General features: G+C 44.7%; 1 protein-coding gene across 1 annotated transcript in view; it reads left to right on the top strand.

The window, feature by feature from the left end:
- Nucleotides 1-25,486, top strand: part of PRR5L (proline rich 5 like) — an 87,157-nt gene that overhangs the window by 35,810 nt on the left and 25,861 nt on the right. The window contains exon 4 of the mRNA XM_006883763.1: nucleotides 19,429-19,486. Coding sequence (XP_006883825.1) covers nucleotides 19,429-19,486 — 58 coding nt within the window. The remainder of the gene's footprint in view (nucleotides 1-19,428; nucleotides 19,487-25,486) is intronic.

Consider the following 25,486-nt stretch of genomic DNA (forward strand, 5'->3'; position numbering starts at 1 on the left):
CACTCAGACATTGTTATTAACCTTATAAAACAAAATGTGTATGAATAAAGGAAAAATTAATGTGATTTGTGAACTTTAATTCCAATAATACATAAGTAATAAATGAAATTAACCTATATATGTAAGGGGGGGCGGAAACTAGGAGACCTCTGGGGGCATATTCTATAGGGATTTGTCCTGCAAACCCAAAGACAACCCCTCTGTAGAGGTTAAATCCACCAGCTGCTCAGGAGGAGAGAGGTGGGCAGTTTCCTCCAATAGTATTTACAACCTTGGGAGCCCAATGGAGCATTAGCTATGAGTCAGTGTTAATTCAATGGCAGTGATGTGCCATGGAGTCGCCTGCGACTCATAGTGACCCTGTGTACAAGAGCCCTGAACGCTGCCCTGTCCTGAGCCAGTCTCACTGACTCCTACACACCTACTCCCATTACCCCAGTAACTGTGTCAATCCGTCTCATCCAGGATCTTCCACTCCTGCGATGTCCCTCCATCCTCACAAGCATGATGTCCTTCTCCAAGTACTAATCCCTCCTGGCCACGTTCCCAAAGTATGTGAGGTGGAGCTTCTCCTTGCCTCCAAGGAGAAGCCTGGTTTCACCCTCTCCAATACAGACCTGTTTGTTCTCTTTGGTGGTCCATGGTGTGCTCAACACTCTTCTCCAGTGCCCCAATTCAAAGGCATAAATTCTTCTTCCTGTCATCCTTAGTCCAGCCCTCTGATGCGTACCAAGTAATAGTGAAAACCATGGCCTGGATCAGGCTCCCCTTCGTCTTTAGACTGACATCCTTACTCTTTAGTCTCTAAACATCATTGCTCTTTAGCATTTTGGAGAGGTCCCTGACAGTTATTGTTGTTATGTGCTGTTGAGTCACCTTTGATTCATAGTAACCCTTTGTACAGAAGCTCTGAAGCCTGCCCTATCATGAACCAGTTTCAATTCCGACACACCAAGTCCCATTGCCCCAGTTGCTGTGTCAATCCATCTCATTCTGGGTCTTCCTCTCCTGCTCTGTCCCTCCACCTTTCCGAGCATGATGTCCTCCTCCAAGGACCATTCTCTCCTGGCCATATGCCCAAAATAAGTGAGATAGAGCTTCAAAATCCTAGCTTCCATGAAGGAACTTGGCTTCACCCTCTCCAAGACAGACCTATTTGTTTTCTTGGCAGTCCATGCTATGTTCAAGACTCTTCTCCGGCACTACAGCTCGAAGACATTGGTTCCTCTTTAGTCATCCTTAGTCATTGTCCAGCTCTCTGAAGTATAACAAGTAATTGTGAAGACCATGGCCTAGATCAGGCACACCTGTCTCAAGACTGACATTGTTGCTTTTCAGCACTCTGGAGAGGCCCCTGACAGCAGATATTCCCCAATGTAATTCATCTTTTGATCTCCTGACTCCTGTCGTTAAGAGTGTTGATTGTGGAGCTGAGCGAACTGTAATTGCTAACAACCTCAGTTTTCTCCATTTGTCATGGTGCTGCCAGTTGGGCCAATAGTGAGAATCTTTGTCTCCTTAATGTTGAGTGTCAATCCATATTGAAGACTACAGTCCTTGACCTTCTGCAGCAAATGCTTCAGATCTTCTTCAGTTTCAGCAAGCAAGGTTGTGTCATCTCCATATTGTAGGTTGTTGATGAGTCTTCCTCCAATCTTAATGCCACGTTCTTTATCCTAAAGCCTGCTTCCCAAGTGATCTGTTCTGTGTATACAGATTGAAAAGGTATGGAGACCTGATGGACATCTTTCCTAATTTTAAACCCTGTAGTGTTTGCCTGCTCTGTTCTGAGGGCAGCTTCCTGGTCCCAGAATAGGTTTCACATAAGCACAAGTGTTCTGGGATTCCCATTCTCCTCAAAGTTAGTGACAATTTGTTATGATCCACACAGTCAAATGCCTTTGCATAGTCAATGAAACACAGATGGACATTTTTTTTGGTACATTGCTCTTCAGCATTTTGTAGAGGTCCCAGACAGCAGATTTACCAAATGGAATTCGTCTTTTGATTTCCTGACTGTTGGTGCTAAGAGTGTTGACTGTGGAGCTGAGCAAGCTGTAACTGTTAACAACCTCAATCTCTACTCCATCTGTCACGGTGCTGCCAATTGGTCCAGTGGTGAGAATCTTTGTCTTCTTGATGTTGAGCTTCAAGCCATACTGAAGACAGCAATCCTTGACCTTCCACAGCATATGCCTCACGCTTTCCTCAGTGTCAGCAAGGTGGTTTCATCTGAATAACCAGGTTGTTGATGCACTGCCACATTCTTTCTCATCAAGTCCAGCCTCCGGAATGATCTGCTCTGAGTGCAGATTGAGAAAGGGTGCTGACAGGACACATTCCTGATGCACTCCTTTCCTGTTCTGAGGACTGCTTCCTGGTTCGAGTATAGGTTTTACATGAGTACAATCAAGTGTTCTGGGATTCCCATTCTCCTCAAGGTCAGCCATAATTTGTTGTGATTCATGCATTTAAATACCCTTGAATAGTCAATGAAGCACAGATATTCCTCTGGTACTCTTAGCCTTCAGCCAAATCCATCTAACATTGGTGATAATGTCTCTAGTGCCATGTCCTCTTTTAAAACCAGCTTGTATTTCTCATAGTTCTTTGTCAATGTACCGTTCAAGTCATTTTTGGATAATCTCCAGAAGAATTTTGTTTGCTTATGAACAAATGAGCTATGAAGAAAGAAAAAAGTTTGGTACTAGGACCCACCTGAATTTACAGGATTGTTGTCAGAACTAAATAAATTATTGTGAAATGCATACAACCCTACCATGTGTAGGTAGGTGGAGTAAATGCTGCTTAAGCCAGTTAACCAGTTGCCATCAGTTCAGTTCCCCCTCTTAGCTATTCCATGTGTTCAGAGTAAACAATACTTTCTATTTTTTAATTGAGATCTTTTTAAATGAAAGTTTATAGAGAACTCCTGTTCATTCATTGTTGCTCAACCCCTACCCCCCAGTTCTCTTTTCTCTTTGAAAAAAAATTCTTTCATTGTTGTACAATCCCCACCCCCCCAGTCCATTTTACTATGCAGGTCTTATTCTAGACTGTTGTCATGCAAGTAATACCTAGTCATATACTCCTTTTAAACATTTCTATTCCTCCTCTGTTTCAGTGCAGTATATACATTATTTATCCCCTCTTTCCTTAGTTTCTTCCAACCCCCATGTCAGTCCTGTTTTATAATAGTGTCACTAATGCAGTATTTGTCCTTTTGTGACTGAGGTATTTCACTCAACATAATGTCCTCCGGGGTAACCCACTTTGTATAATATTTCATGAGATCCTTGTTTTTCAGTGCTGCAAAGTGTTCCATTGTGTGAATATACCACAGCTTTTCTATCCATTCTTTTGCTCATGGGCACTTGGGTTGTTTCCAGCTCTTTGCTATTGTAAAAAATGCAGCAATAAATGTATATGTGCATATATCTGTTTGGGTGACAATTCTGGTATTTCTGTTTCCAACTTTTTGAGAAAGTGCCATACTGCCATCCAGAGTGGTTGCACCCTTTTTACACTCCCACCAGCAGTAAATAAGGGGTTCTAGTTTCTCCACAACCTCTCCAGCATTTGTTGTTTTCTGCTCTGTTGAATTTTGCTATTGTTACTAGGGTGAGTTGATATCTCATAGTTGTTTTAATACTGTCTATTTTGCAATGACTGACTTTTCAGAGGTAGTTCTGGGGCCTTTTTTTGAGGCACTTCTGGGTGGATTAAAAGACTTGAGTCTGTGAGTCTTTTACATCACCCAGGGCCTCCTGAGTGTCATTTAAAAGTTTACTAGAGCCCTAACAAGTTGCATTGCTAACCCCAAGTCTATGTGTCTCTCTGGTTTGAATCTGCTGGCAGCAGATGGACAGTTTCCTCCTGTTGAGATTTGCAGCTGTGGAAACCCAGTGGAGGATTGCTGAGTCTGAACTGACTCGATGACTTGTGACATTGAGTGAGAGTGACCGAAAGAGAATTTTATTGCTGGAAGCTCTGGTGGTGCAATGGATGAAGCCTCACTGCCGGAAAAAGATGTGGCTTGCTTCTGAAAAGTGTTAACAGCTTTGGAAGCAATAAGGGGCAGCACCCTATTCTAACAGAGCCACCTTGAGATTTCACTGGGCAACAGTTAGTGGGCAGTGGTAGTAAAAAGTAACATCTTATCCTTGTAATAGAAGAGTAACATAAAAATGCTTTGTATTTTGATTGCAAATTATTCATCTTATTTCACATCCATTTGTTATTGTTATGTGCTGCCAAGTCACCTGCAACTCATTGCGGCCCTATCCACAACAGCTTTGAACCCTGCCGTACCCTGACCCAGTCTCACTGTCTCTGACATAGTTGTTGTGTCGATCCTTCTCCTCCATGGACTGTCCCTCCACCTTTCCAAGATTGATGGCCTTCCCCAAGGACTGGTCTCTCTTGGCAACATGACCAAAGTGTATGAAATTAACCTTCGAAATCCTCGCTTCCAAAGAGCTTCTTGATTTCAACCTCTCTAGCACAGACCTGGAAAGGGTTTGTTTTCTTGGCAGTCCATGGAATGAATGTTCAACACTGTGTAACAATGTGGGCATTCTTTTATTTTATCTTTCAGGAACTCTAGTGGAATGATAATTTAGTATCATTAGTACCAGTGCTGACTGAAAGGTCAGAGGTTCAAACCTACCTCCTGCTCTTCAGGAGGAAGACGGCTTGTCTCCTCCTGTGAAGATTTCACGGCTGAGTCCAAATGGACTCTATGGAAATGGGTTTTTGTGATATTTCTTTTTTTTTTTTTTCAAGATTCAAGAAGCTTACATTTTTACATGTATTTTAAAAGAATGATAAATGTCAGCATTCTTAAAACAAACAAAAGCCATTACTCCAAATCTGGACAAACTGTGAGCCAACAGAAGCCTGGAATTCAATGGGGTCACAATGTCTCAGCTGTTTCAGAAATCTCTGTCCAGGGAGAAACAAACACAGAGATTAAGAAAGAGATAATTAGTCACAAATGTGAATCATTTCCATTGCCCTTGATTTCAAAGGTCACTCCCACCAGCCCTCTCTTCTCTTGCTGTCTCCAGAGATTGATTTGAAATGCAGCTACAGAGAGGTGGTTTTTCACTGTGTCCTGGAGGAACCTGCCCGGCTGGGCCACCTTCATTGTTGACATTTAAAACAGACAGAGTTAGATGTGGTTTCCACCAACTTTAAAATGCCAGTCTTCTTCTGGCGCTGGGGCTTACCCTTCGGAGGGTCGGAGCAGGGCGTCTGCGTGGGGACGTGTTTGTCTGGGAAGCTCTGAGGTTTTGTGGGGCAGCAAATAATGCTTCCAGAGCATGGCAGGCACTCAGAGACTAATAATGTGTCATTTCCTATTGGGCACCTAATCAGAGAAACTGCCCAAGTATCTTATGGGGCATGTAGTGTCGGCTGGGACTAGTTTCCACAATTTTGAAACTGAGGTTTTTCCTTAGTTTATGGTTCTAGACAGGAAAGAAATCTATCTTAGACACTGTTTATGAAATGTAGGTTTTAAGTTACTTGAGGACCCAGAGGCCTCCCCCCTATCCTCCACCTCTTAAAATCCATTTGGTTCTCTGCTGTATCTTATCTACCCTGCCTAAGAAGTGTCCAGTGTAGTAAACAATCTAGGCAGAGAGAAAGAGAGAGAGAGAGAGCGTGCGCAGAAGGAAGGTCTTGTCCACCCCCGATACTCTGGGTAGTCCTAGATGGTCCACCCAGTAGCATTCAATAACATTAATTAATTAAATATCCTATCAATGTACTTAAAAGTTCTATGAAAGAACACAGGTTGTTAAAAACAAAGTTCTTTTAAATAATTTGCCTCTTACTTACTGTGAAAATAGCAAAAACGCAGCCCCTCTTAACTTTTAACTTAACTTTTTTTCCTTAACTTTTCCTTATTTGAGTTCCATCCATAAGTATTTTTACACTCTGTAATTAAAGCAAGAAGCAATGACCTTAGACCTTGCATTATTGAGTGTTTCCCTTGACTTAGTCTTAGCTCTGCTCTACATCTGGGAGTCGTGGTTAATGCCATCAAGATGACTACAACTCATAGCAGCTCCTGGTGAAGGAGAGGAAGACCCTTAACCAGGTGGATAGATAACCATGACTGCCACAGTGGGCTCTAATGTGTCAGGAAGTGTGAGGACAGGACGGGGTTCAGATCATGTGTTCGTTCGTAGGGTCTCCATGGGTCGTACTCGACCTAATAACAACGTACCGTGCTGTCTGTTAGTGACTGAACAGCAGATCGGAACCTTACCCCATCTTTGCCTGGTCCTCAAGATCTCTGATAGGCTCCCGTCCATTGTCACGGTCACCACGTCAGCCCATCCTTCTGTGGGTCTTCCTCTCTTTCTCTGATTCTCCCTCTTTTCCTCTTTCCCAGCGTGATGTCTTTTTCCAAGGACTGACGCTTTCTGACCACATGGCCAAAGGATGTGAGATGAAGTGTCACTATCCTTGCCACGAAGGGGTGTCCTGGTTGCACTTCCTTATTTATCCTTTTGACAGACCCTCTGGGTATTCGATACTCTTCTCCAACACCACAGTTGAAAGGCAGCTCTTTTACACATCCCCAGTATGGGCAGTCCTTTCTCAGGGAGAAAGAGCAGCCTCAAAGTCAATGTTTTTTGCTTAGGGATGTGCCCTTCTCTGGTGGTTTGACTGGAACAACAACTCCCAGTTAGAAAGACTGTCAATCTCTTCCTGTGTGATTTTCACTCTGTCAAGCTTACTGGAGGGTCAGCTATGAATTGGTTCTAATTTGACAACAATTGGGAGGGAGGGGGAGAGAAGAAAAGAGAGAGCCATCACATTAGAATTGTGTAACATTGTTTCGTTATCAAGTTGATCATTAAGCCCTATTCTATTTATGGTAACTGGTATTGCTATAGTTTCCTTTTTAAGGGTATTTACGTTCCTTAAGAGTAGATTAAGGAAAAGAATAACAGGCAGAGTGAGAGTAGGAGGCCCTAGCTGTGGTCCTCACTGGGAAGATGACTCAAGAGTGACTCAGGTTTGGAAAGACCAGTGCTGGGCATGTCTTGTTAATGGGCTTCTCCTTAAGTTACTCATTTCTCAGAAGAAAGATGAGGGAAATCCAGCTTTGAGAGAACTTTGCCTTCATGTTCAACGATCAGATGCAATTTAAGGAGGGAAAGTCTGAAAGACTGCAAAATGTACATTCCTCCAGCAAGGAAGAGGAGGAGAGTTTGGGGTCAAATAACAGACCTCAGGGGTTCACTGGTGAGGCAGCCAGACTACAGATGCGATTGTTCGGAAAGATGAAGGACATCCGAGCTCCTGGGCCACTGCCATCGAGTCAGCAGCTAACTCAGAATGAGCATGTGCGTGGCTGAAGAGACGCTGTTTGGTCCGGCACCATCTGGGTGAACCTTGCAGGCCTTTGCTCCTAGCTTGTCTTAGCCTGGAAGCCCCACTGAGTCATGTTGAGCACCGTTTACAGGTCTCCAGGGACAGACAGGTGGTGGCTGCATAGACGTGCACTGGCCAGGAATGGAAGTGGCATCTCCAGAATGGAGGGCAGGTGTTCTACCACTGAGCCACCATGTCCCCCAGACGCCTTGTGGCTTCAGAACCCAGCCGAGAAACCTGGCTGCTCCTTTGGCTCAGCCTCCTGCCCCAGAGACCATCTCTTGTAAAGCCTTTTCTGTGTCTCTCCTTTGAAAGTGAATATTTCTGTTTTACCACTTCAAAGCAAGACACACACAGGAAAACATCCTCCGTGAAGAATAATGAAAATGACTCAGAGTGAGGTTGGGGAGAGCGGGGAGCAGAAGTGTGCTTATCTCCTGTCTGCACACAGAGAAGACAGCCCGTTTGATCTGAGGAGGCGGAGAGAGTTCTGCAAGACACTGGCCAGAAAAAATATTTGACATTTCTAGTGTTGATTTTCCTCCTTCCTCTGTTTTGAATTGCCCCTGTAAGGAAAGTTGGGGTTTCCAAGAGTCACTCTGTATTCTTGAGATAGCTCTGAAGACTAATTGGTTCCTTAGAACTTTGAAACGGATGAAGTGAAAACTTCCATGGCTTCCTGTCAGCCGGTTAGGTATACCTTGGTGGTGCAGGACATGGAGGTGTCAACAGAGAGTTCTTTCTGCCCTTTGGTATCTGCTGGCTAATTGTGCTTGCGGAAAGCTTTTCCCCCAACTCTAGAAATGTACATTCTTTATGGTGGAGATAACTTGTTTGGGGTGGGGTTTTTTTGTTTGTCTGTTTGTTTGTTTGGGTTTTTTAAAAATCATTCATATACATTTTGTTACATAACATGAGCTGTCATACACACAGCATCTGAGTCTATTCATTCTGTGTTGCCTTTCTCCTCACTTATCTTAATGTTTATCATGTATGAATTGAACTGTTAGAATGATTGTATATAATAAGCCTTTCTTTAGCTTTTTATTACACTAATATTCTACAGTGTTTTACTTTTGTGACTGACTTATTTTCCTCAGCATAATGTCTTCTACGATCATCCATGTTGTGTAGTTTCCCATAAATAAATAGTTTTCCAGTGTTGCGTAATACTCCATCGTGTGAATGTACTATAGTTCCTCTGTTTGTTGATGAGTAGTTGGGTTTCCCCCATTTCTCTGCTATTGTGAATAATGCTGTTTTTTTCTTGGGACGGAGTCTCAATCTATAAGCAGTTCAGAGTGAGTATGGGAGTGAGACATGCAAACACAATTGCTAGTAGATTATTAATCTGGTGCCTAGTGACCCTCCCTCGGGTTTCTGATGCTGTAAATCTTTATGGAAGACTGCCTGTCTTCCCACCAAGTGACTGTTAGGTTCAAACTGTCAACTTTTCTGTTCATAGCCCAACAAATTACCCACTATACCATGTCAACAATATCACCTTACCTGTATCCACAGTTAACACCTTTGGTACCAGCAGTTAGGAAATCAGGAGACGTATTTCACTAGTAGAGTCTGCAGTTAGGGACCTCTCCAAATTATTGAGAAGTAATAATGTCAATTTGAGGACAGAGGTGCATCTGATTCTGGCCATGGTCTATCTGATCACTTACTATACATCTGAGAGCTGGATAGTGAATAAATATGACAGAAGAAGAATTGATGCCTTTGAGCTGTGGTATCTGAGAAGAGCACATGGACCCAAGAGAGCAAACAGATACGTCTTGCAGAGGTGCAGCCAGAGTGCCCTTTGGAGATAAAGACAATGAGGCTTTGCCTCACATACTTCAGACATGTTGCTAGGAGGGGCTTGGAGAGGAACATGCTTGAGAAAGTTAGAGGGTTGGTGAAGGAGAGGAAGATCCTCACAGGTAGATTGATACCGTGACAGTGGACTCTACTGTGTCAGGTATGAGGATAGGACAGGGTTCAGATCATGTGTACGTTCAGTGGGTCTCTATCGGTCATACTCAACCTAATAACGACATACCGTGATGTCTGTTCATGACTGATACAGCACTTCCTGTAGATAGGAATTGTTGTTAGGTGCCATTGAGTTGGATATGACTTATAGCGACCCTCTGATTTGATTTAACTGAATCTTGTCCTACTCTATGTCATCCTCACAATCTCTGACATACTTGAACCCATTGCTGCAGACAGTGTGTCAGTCCATCTGGTTGAGGGTATTCTCTCTTTCCCTTTCCCTCCACATTTTGAAGCATGATGTCCCTTTCCAGGGAATAACTTCTCCTAGCAACATGCCCAAAGTATGTGAAATGAAGCTTCACTATCCTTGCCTGTAAGGAGCACGCGGGTGCACCCTCTCTAAGACATACCTGTTTGTTCCTTTGGTCGTCCATGAAATATTGCATACTCTTCTCCAACTCAAAGGCATCAGTTCTTCTTCTTTCACCCTTTGTCGTTGTCTAGCTTTAAGATGCATTGCAGATGATTGAAGACTATGGCTTGAATCAGACGCACCTTTGTCCTCAAACTGACATAATTTCTCCTCAATAATTTGGAGAGTTCCTTGGCTATAGACATTCCCGGTTCAATACGTCTCCTGATTCCTTGACTGCTGGTACCAAGTATATTGATTGTAGATACAAATAAGATGAAATCATTGGCAACTTCAAACTTCTCTCCACCTGTCATAATATTGCCTGTAGGTCCAATGGTGAGAATTTTTTTTCTTGACATTGCGATGCAATCCATATTGAAGGCTATAATATTTGATCATTTGCAGTGTCTCATATTCTTCTCACTTTTAGCAAGCAAACCTGTGTCATCTACATATTGAAGGTTACTGATTGGGTGAAGACTCACAACTCAAAGGCTTTGACTCTTTTACTGTCATCCTTATTCCTTGTCCAGCCCTCAGATGCATAGCAAGTGATCGAATAGACGGGCCTTTAAGGGGAACTGTAACACCAGGGAGGCATTCCCTTCTTAGAGTGACCAGACAGATAATGTTAACAAAACAGCCTTTGCCTGAGGATGAAGCACAGAAGGCAGGCAGGACAGAGGACTAATATTTATTACATTATACAATAAAGTTCATTCAAAACAAACAAACAAACAAAAGACATAGAGAAGAAGTGGAGGAAAGTGTGATTACACGCATTTAATTCATGCTAGCAAACAAAATATGTATGAAAAGTCAAACAGAAAAGCAATATGCTAGTGAACTTTGACTCAGATCACACACACACACACACACACACACACACACACTTGTAGAAAGAGAATGATGAGAATTACTCTTGTTACTTCCACTCCCAAATTGTACGGTGGATAAAAGTTTCATCTCTAATTGGATAAAGTTAATAAATGCTTTGCAGAGGAAGTGGAATCCCCAAAATGGTTGTGGCTGTTAGTTGCTGTTAAGTCCTTTTTGACTCAAAACACTGTCTTATTTTGGGCCATCACCTTGATCTGTTTCAAATTGGGCCCTTGTAATTCATAGGGTTTCTCTGACTGATATACATAAAGAAAACAACCAGGCCTGTCCTCCTGCACCGTCAGTCTGGAAGCTCAGCCAGAAACTGGGCAGCATGAGAGCAACACACAGCCTCCATGACAACTGTGCATGAGCTGCCCTGGCTAAGCATTGAACCTGGGCCGCCCACATGAAGAAATTTAAAAGGATGAACAGAAACTTACAGGCCTCTCACTCAGAGAATCAGAGCCAGTACAGAAAGAGGCTTTGAACAGGTGGAGCTGAGCTGGGGTGAGGCTCTGAGGGACAGGAGAGAGGAGAATGACATTTTAAGATGAGAAGTTTAGAAATTGTGTTTTTTATTTGACTAAGAGCTGAAGCAAGGGCATTGTGGGCTTGATAAACATTGACATGACCCGGAAGATTCCTGCAGCCCATTGAGGGGAAGGAGTGGGCTGAGCTAGTCTGGAGGCTGGGAGATGCGCGTTCCAGACGGCACGGCGTGGGCTGCCACAGCCAGCAGTCACCTTGGAAGCAGTTTGCCATGCCTAATTTCCTCCGAAGTTATTTGAGCTTTTGCACGATTATTTGAATATTCTTACTGTATTTTCTCCTATTTTTATGAGCAGAAGTGGGGAAAATGAGGCTTGCAACTGATAGTCATAAGTCTTAATAGAATGGAGATAAAAATGAAAATCAGTAGGCATGCTGAAACGGCAAATAGTGAGCCTCATTGGACCGAGGTTATTGCACATTCAATTGAGAAAGAAAAGAACACGTAAATCCAAAATGCTGAGAATACATCATCAGAAGACAAGCGCTGGAGAGAAGGTGCAATTAGGGGTTTTATAATCCTTTTCAGCTCTCTGGAAACAGGATCCCATGTAAATGTACCATTCCACCCGAGCTCGCATTTTCAGGAACTCATTATGTATGGAATGGATGATTTCCGTAGATGCCACAAGGAATGCCAGGAGCCAGACGCAGGGCACTGGTGGAGGAGGGAAGAGGGCTGGGGCATTTTTCTGCAAACCTCATGTTAATATAAATGGCAACACTCAGCAGTTTAATGGGTGAGAGAAAGAAGACTGAGTTGGAAAGCTTGGGCAGTTACTGTTGCATGTGGAAAGCAGCACATCAACTTTCCGTGAGGCTTTTTGAGAGTTAAGGGAGTGCTGACTGATAGCCTCGTGGGTAGGGAGTTGCAAGGCAGACCCAAAGGTGGCGCCTCAAGCTCTGGTGCTTCGCATCTGTCAGCTCCTCAGAAAAGAGATGGACAGTCTCCTCCCAGGCAATTTACAAACTCAGAAACCCAACGGTGGATGAGTTGGTTCTGACGTGATGGCAGTGAGTGAGGGCTGACGTGGGTAGGGTCTGTGGATCATTGCTGCTGTTGGGTCAATCCCATCTCACGGCAGCACCATGTGTTACAGAGAACTGCTCCTCATGGCTTCCTTACCTGTGACCGGTAGAGAAGGGAGCTCTGCTCACGCAGTGATCAAGGGCTGAGCTGCTAGCCTAAGTTAGATCAGTGATTCAAACACCTCGCCCCTTTGCAAGAAAAACAGATGTGACAGTCTGCTCCCGTAACAATACCAACCTTGAAAATCCCTGGGAGCATTTCACTCAGCCCTGTAGGATCTCTCTGAGTCAGAGTCAACTTAATGGTTCACAACGACAACCACAGTCTTCATGGAAGTAGGCTGCCAGGCCTTTCTTCCACAGCACTGCTAAGTGGGTTCAGAATACCAACATTTATATTAATATTACCATCATTATATTAATGACAGAGCTCAATTTTCTTTGTGTCAACAAGGGACCTTCTTAAGAGCTACGGAGAAGCAAAAAAAACATTGATCATGCTGGTTGTTATGCACTGTCAGTTGGAACTGACCCAGGGCTGACCCTCCAGCAGGTTCCTAGAGGCATTAGATTGTTTGGGAGGAACTACCCAGCATGCTTTCAAGCACAGTGCGCCAAACATCATTCAAAGCCAGCATTTCTCAAAGTAGGGTTCCTAGGCCAGCAACTCCAGCATCAACGGGAAGCATGTCATCAAAGAAAATGCTCAGCTCCCCCCTCAGACTAACTGGATGAGACACTCCAGCAGTCTGAGTCTCGGCAGGTCCTTTGTGCCGCTGGAGCTTGAGAACCACTGCCCTAAGCACTTTTTCCTATACTGACCCGTACATTCCCCTTAACAACCTAAGGCGAAAAGGTGCTATTATCCGCTTTTACAGCTGCTGTCTTAGTTATCTAGTGCTGCTGTAACAAAGGTGCCACAAATGAATGGTTTTAACAAGAAGACATTTATTCTCTTTGTTCAGGCGGCTTAAAGTCCAAGTTCAGAGTGCCAGCTCGTCTGTTAGTGCTTGTTTCTTTCAGCATATGTAGGCCTGGAGTTCATTACAGGACTCCATGTGTCTTAGCCTTCCTTGGTGTCAGAGAACTTCCTCAAACAGAGGCCTCTCCTGACAGCATGTTCAGCAGAATGCATTCCACTTGTGGCAGTTCTTTCCTGCTGGTCCAGAAGTCCTCCTACATCGCCCCCCAGCCCCCCTCCCCTTCTGTTGGTTTCTTTTTTCATCTCTGTTGTTGTTAGGTACTGTAGCGTCAACTGTGACGCTTAGCGGTCCTGTTCACAACAGATCTGAACCTTGTCCTGTCCTGGGCCATTCTCAGAATCTTCTCCATACTGGAGCCCTTTGTTGCAGTTATACCGTGTCAGTCTAGCTTGTTGAGGTTTTGCCTCTCCTTTACTGTCCCTCTGCCTTTCCTAGCATGTTGTGCTTTCCCTAGGACTGGCCCCTCCTGACAACACGTTCAACGTATGTGAGACAGTGTTTTACCAATCTTGTCTCCAAGGAGCACCCTGGCTACATGCCCTCCAAGACAGACGTATTTGTTCTTTTGATAGTCCATGGGGTATTCAATAATCTTCTCCAGCACAAGTCAGAGGCACCAGTTCCTCTGTCAACCTTATTCATTGTCCAACATTCAGATGCATGTTGTTGTTGTTGTTGTTTATCATCAAGTCAGATCTGACCCACAGCTGACCCTCTGGCTGTTTTCAGAGGCAGATTTTTCACAAGAGGAGATTGCCCTTCCTTCTCCCACAGGACAACTGGTGGACTTGAATTACATGGCTTCGGGATTGCAGCACAGCTTCTTGCCACTGGGCCACCATTTAAAAGACCATGGTTTGGATTGGACACATCTTAATCTTTACAGTAACATCTTTGTTTTTTTAATGTCTGATGAGATATAAGATATTATGGGCCACAATCCAGGGAAACATTAGTTGAATCTATGTGATGGGATTAAGAGATTTTGCAATTCCCCATAATATTTTTACAAGTACATAGTTTCCACATTCTGTCATTACAGATGTGTATTTTCAGGGACACAAATTTAATCCATAATAGATGCTGTAACTGAGACTCCAAGAAGGTAGGCTCTTTGGCTGAGATCACACAGTGAGTAAGGAGGTGACACAAAGATCAAGCCCAGTCCGTTTGACTATACAAGTAAAATCTGTTGGAGTATACATTAACTATTAAGTACATTCAATATTCATTGAGAAATTAGAGTGCGTTTCGGGTTTGATTTTGTTTTTAAGTATACAGGAAATTAGGTCTGGACTGTTTGTTTTCTATAAAATATGTGTTTTTTAAATCTCAGGCTCATTTTGTTAATTATTACTGAAATTAATGCTAACTACAGAATCAGCAGAATAGCAGCAATCTCCCCCTGGTCCCGCTGTATGAAATCTCATGGGATGCGATTTCTTAGGGACTTTCTGGGCCTGGGGGTGATTTGTGTTTGTAAGACTCTCTGCTGTGATTGGTGCTTTGTTTTTTAAGGTGTCCTGCTCCACAGACGGTATAGACATTGTTAGAGATGATTGCTGTCCTTTCAGAGACATGTAGGAGAAAGATGGGGTGACCCATAACTCGTGTCATGGGCCAGGAACAAGAACCTTGGTAGAAGTGGCTGGAATTCTTCAAATGCACGGGATGGAATGCTTGACTCACACAAGTTCTTGATTGGCAGTATGACAAGACGACCATACTCTGCTGGGGTGGATTTAATGTCCCATTTGAGAATTCACTGGAAACACCTATGGTCACTCTACTAGCCATTGAGTGAGGGTAGTGATAGGAAGTGTGCTTGGATACCATAAACAATTAAGTGTGCAACTATTAGCTGAGAGGTTGACAGTTCAAACTCATCCATAACCCTGGCAGTCTGCTTCCGAGAGATCACAACACTGAAGACTTTATGGACTGGTTCTACTTTGTATACATGGGATCACCATGAGTGAGAATCAACTCAGTGATGGTTAATAGAACTAATGGTCAGGAAGACCTGGGAAATTGCCTCTATAGAGTGGAACTTGGGAAACAAATAGATAGCAAGAATGGGAAGTACAGGGGACCCAGCTGCATGGAAGCTTTGACACAGAGCCGAGTTCCGTGGCCAGAGATTGTCAACTCAAGTGCCCACAGTACCTGTGAGCCTGAGGCAGGTCTCATGTCTCTTCCCAGTGAGCAGGGACAGAAAAGACCTCTTCAGCAGGCAGGGCAGGGGAACATGATGGCTAAGAGGCCCTGCCTTCTGCTGGGTGCGGTGAGCCTGGATTCCAGTGGAGCTTACAGTTTCTTGGTACATAGGAAAGTTGTATTTACACCAACTTGTAGTCTAGAAAGTGTGCACTAACATGATGAAAAAAATTCAGACCACTGTGAGATTTTACCAACATGTGATTTAGACATGAAATAAGGTCATGCAATTTGGGAAAATAGTACTAAAAGTTCTTTTTCATGGCAGGGTTGCAGTGCATTTCGAGGTGTGTAGGTGTGGGGAGGCTTTGGGAAAACTGAGGTCTGTAGAGGAGAAGGGGAAGTCTCAAGGGGAAGACCACTGCTTTCTCTCTAGTGCTTAAGTCTCTCTTTGCTTTGGGCAGACTTTAAACACCCACAACTTAGAACTTCATGGTTTGTTGGGTGTTGGGAAGGGGTTACACTTTCTGGAGGAATGATGTTACCCTCGTGCAGTGGTGTGCTGGAAAGTATGAAGGACTTGTTCTTTGGGAAAAGATACAGGCATAGATATATGCATGGAAGCAGGAGAGGCATCCACTTCCTAAACAGCATGTCTCCAGAAACACTAAGACATTTGGTAACTGTCGAGAGTTGTAGAGGGGCTTCAGGTCTTTGGGTCATAGGGTCACTATGAATCGTGCTTGACTGGAAGGCAATCAACAACAACAACAAAATCAGAAATATCTTCAGAGCGTTCAGCCTTTGGTTCATAGGGTCACGATGAGTTGTGTTCGAATCGAAGGCAATCAACAACAAAAAACAACAAAATCAGAATATCTTCAGAGTATAATAAAATGAGGTATGCCTCCACTGAGAAAGCTTTAATCATGGCACATACTTCCTTGGGTTGATGGAATTACTAAATGAAGTGACATATGCAAAGGGCTTGGAGTGTAGTATAGTGAGGAGTCAGCGAATGATGGCTGCTGTTGCTGTTACTGTTACGTACCATCGAGTCAACTCTTCTGTCAGCGACAGATATGAGCCTTGCATTATCCTAAGAGCTCTGGGACGCTCAAGGCCACTGTCACAGTCGCCACGTCACTCCACCTTCCTGAGTATCGTCCTCTTTCTCTCTCTCACTCTCCACCTTTCCCAAGACCTTGTCTCTCCTGACAACATGCCCAAAGTATGTGATATGAAATTAATATCTTAATATTGTTATTTTTACTGCTAAAGTAAACCAAAGACATTAACAGGGGAGAGCATGGGTTTGAGTTCACATCAGCCTGGGTGCTAATTTTGGCTTTACAGTTATAAGTTATGCACCTGCTTCTTGGAGCCACAATTTCTTTGTGAACTAAGAATGAATTGGTGGCAAAGATTAAATTTGATAATTCCTGAAAAGGGCTTAGTAAGTGTTTGATGGAGGAAAAACCATTAAATGACCTTATCATCAAGTTTCTTTTTATTATCATCCTCATCTCTGCCAGTGAAGCCCTAGAAATGGTTTACAGAGTCCTTGTAGGTTTGGAAAGTTCTCTCTGGGAGGTGATATGAGTACCGTCTGTCCCTCCCCACTCCCCTACCTGGTTATCCATTTATCTGGGTCCCTGTAGCTGGGTTAAGGAGGTCCTAATTGATGGGAGGTAAACACTGTTGGCAATCTCAAAGCAAGCCACAAAAGCCCAGCCTCTCCTCTGCCTCCTGCCACTTCCTCCTCTCTGTCCCATAGGATTTTTTCAGGATAAGCTGAGTGTCCTCCCTACGAGACATGGTATTGTGGGATAACTTTCTCCAGACCTTCTTGTTTCCATTTTTCCTAGCTGAGCCTCATTTTTCAGTTAACAGCCCATTTTTCCTCTGTCATAGGGAAAGAAGCATATCAGCTGTTTCTCACTTCCCAGGTTCTCTGCCACTTCATTTGCGTGTTGTTTATTCCGTGTCTGAGTTCATTTATGGGGCTGGAGGGGGTGATGCATTAAGTAACAGTGGGCCTAGCTCCCAGTTCAAGATCATTTTCTAGGTGGCTACTCTTCTGTGTAACTGTATTTTGGCTTGGAGCCTTCTGGAGGGGGAGGGGGTTGTCAGTGTGGTCCAGCCAAGAAGGAGACAGGAGGAAGGTTGTGTTCTCCACCGGCTCACAATCAAGTAAGGATAGTTATCAACCATCTGTTATGCTCACTGGGTGGGTTGAATTCAATGAAACAAAGCAAGAAAAGCCTCTGAGATACACAGAACACTTCACAAGTGTTAGTTACCATTGGGGGGGGAGGTGTGAAACAAACCAGCAGTCCCTAACTTTTTTTTACACACACTCACTCACTCACTCACTCACTCATTGGTGAACACGTGCTCTCTGTTGCCAGAGATGTTGCATGTAATCCCTTTCATGCTGGGGTGAAAACCCCTCACTGTATCTGTCTTCAGATATAGCTCTTCTTTCTGGGAAAGGTAACGGGGTCAAGCAAGGAGAGGAAGATGTCCAACAGGATGAACTGGCCAGTGTCTGCAGCAGTGGGCCTGAGCCTGGTGGAGATGCTGAGGATGGCAAAGGAGAGGGCCGGGTTCCCGTCTGTTGTTCTCAAGGTTTTAATGAGGCGAGGTGGACTCGACGGCACCTAATAACAACAAGAACACTATCTCTGTATCGTTTCCCACTACTTCCACGCTCCCTTTCCTGAGCAGGGATCGTTTAGGGCTTGAAGGATGTCGCTGTTACTAGATGCCCACATGAATCTCTCCTAGCCAACCTGCGTCTGCGTGCGTGAAAAGCTGCCTGGCCCTGCGCCGCCCTCACAACCTAACCTGTGCTTGGCCTCTTTGCTGCCGTCACTGTGTCAGTCCACGTCCTTGTAGGTCCTCTTCTTTCTCCCTGACCCCCTGCGCTCCCGAGCTGGATGCCCTTCTCCAGGGATTGGTCCTTCCTGATACCATGTCCCAGGCGTAGGAAGTCGCCCAGCCTCACTTCTCAGGAGCTTTTGGCTGCACTTCTGCTAAGACAGGTTCATTTGTTCATTTATCAGCGCATGTTCTACACCGACACCACAGTCCAGAGGCATTGACATTGAGTGTCTTCAATAGTGAATTCAGTTAAAATCACAATTTTTTAAAAGTGGATTCAGCCAGACACAGCTTTTTGCCTGGTATGGGGTGGGGAGGGGCTTGGCTGCATGTAACTCCAGTCTTCCTCTTTGCTATGGAATGTCTCATGGTCTTTCTGAGGCCATAGCCTTTGAGAGGACAAAAGGCTTCTTAGATTTGAAGGCTGGAGTCTATGACACACAACTTCCTAGAACTCTGCCCTTGCCCGTTGAGAATGGAAGGTGGTTTATCATGGCATGCCGAGCTAGCCCGACTCTTATATCCTTTGTTCTTTCCTTTTTTAAAACAAAATAAAAAATATTTTATTAATTTTAATGAACATTTATAGAGATTTTAGATTTCCATTCATTCATTGTTGCACTTTTCTCCCTGCCCACCCCTCCCCTCCCCCGTTCTCTCCTCTCCTTGAAAAGTAAAATTCCTTCATTGATGTACAATCCCCCTGCACCCCCCCACCCCCACCCCAAGTATACTCCACTCTGCCACCTTCATTCTGGACTCTTGTAATAACCATAATACCCTATCATATATCATTTTTAAACTGTTCTCTCCCTCATCCATTTCAATGCAGTGTACATAATCTATCCAGTTTTTCTCAGTCTTACGGGTCGCTATGAGTCGCAGGCGACTCGACGGCACATAACAACAACAACACCCCAACCCTGATGTCAGTCACATTCTACAACAGTGGCACTATGCAGTATTTGTCCTTTTGTGACTGAGATATTTCACTCAGCATAATGTTCTCCAGGATCACCCATTTTTAATAATATTGCATGAGTTCCTTGTTTGTCAATGCAGCATAGTATTCCATTGTGTGGATATACCACAGCTTCTCTCTCCATTTGTTTGTTGATGGGCTATCCTTTGTTCTCTTGGCAGAACCAGCTTCTTGCAAAAGGACTGTTCTTTGTGGAGGAGAAGATTAAGCTGTGTGAAGGCAAGTACAAGGCACCTCTCATGGCACCAGCCTCTGGGACTCAACCTTGAATGTTTGGACAGCAGAAAGGCTTCCTTCCAGAAGTGACAGGCTCCCAGCCAGTGATTCTGTCCCCTCATACGTTTCTTCTTGAACTGGGTGACGGCACTTCAGTTGGACGCAGCCTCTCATGACCGTGCCAGTCAGAGTTGGGTTTATAGAACAGAATGGAATAGGGGTGGTTTCCTTGCACACCTTGTTAAGCAAAGGCCTTCACGAGTGTCAACAGATGGTCTCTTGTCGATTGTGCTGTGGGCTCAGCCCTGCCGCTCCCTCTGGTCTGATCCTTTATACTATTTCCTGTGCTGTTGAATCCATTCTGACACTGACTCCTTGCCACCCTATGGGAGAGGGTAAAACACCCCACGGAGTTTCCGCGACTATAATGTTTATGGATGCAGACAGTCCCATCCTTCTCCCAAGGAGCGACTGGTGTTCCAGTTGGCAGTCTTTTGATTGGCATTTGAGTGTGAGAGCCATGGTGCCATGGCATTTCCTTCTGTTTGAACAATCCAAACCCAAACTACAGTTGAGGCGAGTCTGACTCACCTCAACCCTCTGGGACAAAGGAGAACAACTTATAGGGTTTCTAAGTCTGTAGATCTTTACGGAACCAGACTTCCTCCCATGCAGACCTGGTGGATGAGAACGGCAGCCTCTGAGTGGCTGAGCACTTAACCAGAGTGCTCGCTGCCAGACCGCCTTGTTGTTTCCTGTAGATTGATGTTACGTCTGAATGCATGGCCATCATGCGTTTGGGGAGCATTAGGCTAGCCAGGCCTCTGCTTACTGAGGTGTGATTGGATAGGAGAATGTTCTAGACCACCCACCCAATAGAAAACACTGTGTAGAAATGGAGATGGCATCAAGGCAAGATCCTGCCAGCCTCATGTCTTTGCTAGGGGGCTGTTAGCTCCCGTGAGTCTGGGTCCTATATTAAGTTGGCACTTATTTTGAATGATTTGGGCTCATTTTCACTTCTCTTGGTCTAGGGTTTATCATTTATGGAAATTACACAATGGGACTGAGAGTTGTAGGAATTGCAAGGCACGTAATTGGGCTACCGTTATACCTGGCTTGTAAAAGATGAACAATCTGGTCCGTCCTCCTCCTCCTTCGCTTCCCCTCCCTCCCATCCTTTCCCTCCTTACACCCATTTTCTTCTTTTTCTTCTTCATTCATACTCAAGCCAGTAGCTGGGTTTCTCTTTCTGTGAATCAAACTTAAGTTTGAGACCCCAACTTGCTAGGTTACACGTTCTCCCCGTTCCCTTCCAATTTTCTGGAAAAAAGACTAGTGACTAGTGAAATGAGTCTTAGAAAGACCAAATCCCATCCACCGCTGTCAAGGTCAAGCCCACTCTGTCTCTCAGCAGCCCTCCATCTAGTTACCCAGCCTGTAAAGCTTAGTGGAGCAGAGTGCCTCCCCTCCAGATTGGCTGGTGGATTTGAACCACCAACCTAACGTGTAACCCACTCTATCACCAGGACTCCTGGAAAGACAAAGGAGGAAGAAGACTGAGACATTGACAACTGGAAAATTCCAGTACCTGACATACCTGCTAGCACCTGACAGTCCTCCCCCAAACCTTTGGAAGAATAGATCAAATGGTTCACCTCTGAATATCTGAGAATTGGCTGAACATGTAGCCTTATTTTTCTTGAATATATCTATGCTGAGACCCATTAACCCTTTTTTAAGTACTTCTTTTGGCCAGGAAGGTAGCGTAGTGACCTTTTGGCATTTTGAAGTCAAGCCAGTACAGTGGTGTGGACGAGAGTGGCTACCTGCATAGTCGTTTTTAAGTGCTATGACCTTGACTTTGACTCATAGTGATGTCAGGTACAAGCAGCCTGGCACCATCCTCAGAATCCCTGTTGTGCCCACAATTGCAGCTGCTTGGCTCTTCCAACTTGGTGAGGTCTTCCTCTCCTTCTCGGACCATCTACTTTTCCAAGCATGATATCCATCTCTAGGAACTGACCCCTTCCTGACAGATGCCCAAAGTATGTGAGATAAAGGAGGAAGCGGGGGGGGGGAATTTTACCTCACTATGCTGTTTAAGTCATAAGGGGAGAGATTAAATGTTTCTGGAGTGTGGAAAAGTAGCTTTATGAAAAACATAGCAAGTAAAACTGGAAATCAGATGCCTTTAAGAGAGGAAGCTGTGTGTCTCTGACCTAAGTGACAGTGACACAGATACATTCAGAATGAAAACACAAGCAGCCGGGCGGGATGAGTGGTGTGCCCCCTCCTTTCCTTCTGCCCCAGAGAGTGAAGACAGAGCACCAGGCCAGGGTTTCTCTCTGGATTGCTCTGGTCCCAGACCCTCCTCTGGGTCTCAGGACACTTGCTGCACCATGAGTGGCTTCGACCAGAACTTCTCTCCCTTTAATTGTTTGCATTAAAACCTCAAGCAACAATCTGTTAGGAAGGAGGGGGATTCTCTGGCTACAGAAGAGAGTCAGAAAGCAACAGATGCGATCCAGCCTCTAGCACTGCATAAACATCCTTTTATTAACATACTTTTTAGTCTACGTACATTCCTGCTGTGTTGTTAAAGATGGGACTGGTGGCAGCTGATACTCGCTTGTGTCCCCTGATCTGGAGGACCCACGTCATGTTAAGGAAGCTTTTTTTTTCCCTAGAATTTTAATGACACTCCAACTTTCGCATACATATCCCATCTATCTCGGGTGACATAAACTTCAGTGGCACGTTGTTGTTCAATGCTGTTGAGTTGACGACAACTCACGGTCACCCTGTGAACAGCAGACCTAAACCTCGGCCTGTCCTCAGCCACCCTCATGACCCCCAGTATATCCGAGCCAATTGTTACAATCACCGTGTTAATGTGTTTTAGTGAGGAGTTTCCTCTTTCACGGACCCTCCATTTTCTCCAGCGTGATGTCTTTTTCCAAGGACTGACCTCTCCTAACAGTTTGCTCAATAAACTAGTAGGAAAAAAGAAGGAAGAGGAGGAGGAGAAGAAGAAAAAACAGGATAGAAGTTTATGAAGAATAAAATACGCAATTATTTCGTAGGGGAAAAAAACACCACCACCACAAAAAACCCCAGTTTGCTCAAAGCATATGAGATGGAATTTCACCATCCTTGCCTCCAAGGGGCACCTTGGTTTCACTTCCTCCAGGACAGACGTGTTTATTCTTTCGACAGTCCGTAGGATGTTCAGTACTCTCCTCTGACACCACAGTTCATAGGCATCAAGCCTTCCTTATTCACTGTGTACGTTTCAGATGCATAGGAAGCAATGGGAGACCATCTGGGCTGGCGTCAACCTTACTCTGCTCTTCAGCTCCCTAGAGAGTTCCTGTGGCACATTGGGGGAGACTAGTTACAGGACAGCCGTCTCTAACTTTCCGTGCAGAACCCCTTCACCTTGGCAGCGACAGTCTTTCACTTGTGAAAGGTTTCTGGAGGCGAAGTCACCTCCTTCCTTTAACTCCTTTTCTCCCCAGGGCTACCTGTTTTATTAGCCTGTGTCTGTCTGATGTTCTTCTCTGAACACTTTCCAGAACCTCCATTCTGCTCTGAAGTTTGCTGCCAGCAATTAGACCAGGCTCCCGGGAGGCGCCTCTCTGCTGCTGGCTTGAAGATGACCTCACATACTGATGAGCTTTCCCTCCTGGTGGTGAAGGAGGGGAGACAGCAGCCAGCAACCTGCAGCTTCTCCTCTCCTTCAGGAAGGACTCCCTTGTCTTTGTGATGGAAGACTTAGGACTGTGCTGTCAGCAAAAGCAGTGGAGCTGCCTTTCCTTGTATTACCTGGACGTCGGGATGCACCTTGTTTTTAAGGAGCAGGATGAACTAACATTTCCGATGGGCCCTTTTGACACTCCTGACCCAGCTGTGCAGTGGACTAGCATAATGTCCATTTGAAAAGAGAATGATGACATTAGAATGGCACTGATGGAGTCATTCGGCAAACACCTACTAACCCTCTACCATGTGGCAGGTCCTTTTCTAAGCCTTGGGGGCTTAGATGACCAGGACTGTGTCCATCAAAGAATTCCAGGCCTTTGTGGAGCTCACTGATAGATACTCACTGATAGGAGACAGATAGCAACCAACTTCCCAACAAATAAAAATCTACAACTGGGACATGTACTAAGAACAGACATCATAGTGAAAGACTTTTTTCCTATGGAGAAAGAGACATCCTGCGGAAATGGTGGCACCTGCTTAAATTACCAGGATCACAGCAGCAGATAAGGCAGTGAAGGTGGAGAAAGAGCAGTTTAGGCAGATAGACTAAAACAAAATCCCCAGTGCCACCAACTTGGTTCCAACTCATGGAAACCTTCTGTCTGAAAGGAGACTGCCCATCTTTTGCTGTGGATCAGCTGGTAGATTTGAAACCACCAACCTTTTGGTTAGCAGTCCATGCACTCTGCAACCAAGATTCCCTAGGAAGACGGATTAGCATGTGCAAAAGCCTTGTGACATGTACGGGAGGTGGTTGTTGATTGCCGTCGAGTCAAACATGACTCATAGTGACCCTATGAACAAAATACCTGAAGCCTTTCTATATCTGTTGCCTGTTCTCAAAGTTCATAGTTTTCAGAAGCATGTTGTTTAGGAAGTGGATGCCACTCCTGCTTGCAAAAACAAATGGTATAACATGTCCTAAATATATAATACTAGAAAAATACACAGAAAATCCTGTTAAAGCCAAGTCCTATGTGAAAATCTCAACCTTGGCATCTCTACAGTCTGTTCTACACTATCTTACAAATCCTGCTCTCTCTCTCTCACACACACACACACAGAGAGAACGGCAGAGTCAGGTCAGCACAGAAGTAAAATCTACACCATTAGAGTCCAAAGTTTGAGGCAAATACAGATGATAACCATACAGAAGAAGTCAGATTCTCCTGGATCATGCTGGTTAGATGCTTGGTTTTCATCCCACACGTTAACTTTTAAGTCCTGCTCTGTACTGTTTGGGTTGTTACGTAATAACCTCTTGGTACCTTCCTGCCCTCGCATCTGCAAAAACCAACACACTGACTATTTGACATTCATTCGCTCAGTGAAGAGTTTTTAAATGAACTTGTTGCTATGTCTAGCTAAGACTAGAGACACAAAGGCAGCCAGGTACAGACAAAGCCCAGCACTGTTTCTCATTCCAGTGGAGGAGAAAGAGAAGAAGTTGGCAGTCCAGCCAAGTGTGATAAGCACTTTGCCAGCAAAAGTGCAGGGGCTGTGAATTTGCCTTTTCCTCCAGTGTATTTCACCGTGACCTCTCCGCATCTGCACATCTTTGACCTTGCTAGCTACCAGTTGGGCCCTTGTGTGTTGTGGAGGTTTTTCTTCTCTCTCTCTGTAGCCACTGTTTTTATTGTCCATTAAGTGAATAGTGGAATATGCTAGATGAGTCTTTCAGAATTTGTTCATTCCAACTGGCCACGCTTTGCCAGATGCCTCTCGCTGTGTCTAATCTTGGCTGACCCAGTTTCTTGGCCTCCGATGAACAAAGACAGTGCCCAATCAGCTCTGCTATCTAGGTCATTAGGCTGACTCTGCTTAGCTTTCCCTGCAGGTGGAGAATGACTCATATCTCCTTCCGGTGGCACTGGGCCACCGCACACATCTGCTTGGGACTGGTACTTGGCCAGAGGTCAGGCTTCCTGCTCCTAGGACAAGGCAGCCAAGGTCAAGAGATGGGCCCTGTGTTTTGCAGGTGACCTCTTTAAGGGAATGTTGCCCCCCATGACTACAATGCAGTGGAGGAGGTGAGAGGATCTGGGCCTCCTTTCTCCCTCCCTCATTGGACTGTTCAAATGCAGACTGAAGCTGCTTTAAAAAACAGAGCAGTACATAGCTGTGCTTGTGAACCCCCTTGATGAGGTTGGTCAAGTGCATGGGTTCTGGAAGCCCAGCTCTGACTACTTATGAGCTGATGTGACTTTGGGACAGTTATTTGACCTCTCTGAGCCT

The sequence above is a fragment of the Elephantulus edwardii genome, unplaced genomic scaffold (assembly GCF_000299155.1).
Source record: "Elephantulus edwardii isolate Elephantulus edwardi_28Jun2011 unplaced genomic scaffold, EleEdw1.0 scaffold00029, whole genome shotgun sequence".
Taxonomy (NCBI): domain Eukaryota; kingdom Metazoa; phylum Chordata; class Mammalia; order Macroscelidea; family Macroscelididae; genus Elephantulus; species Elephantulus edwardii.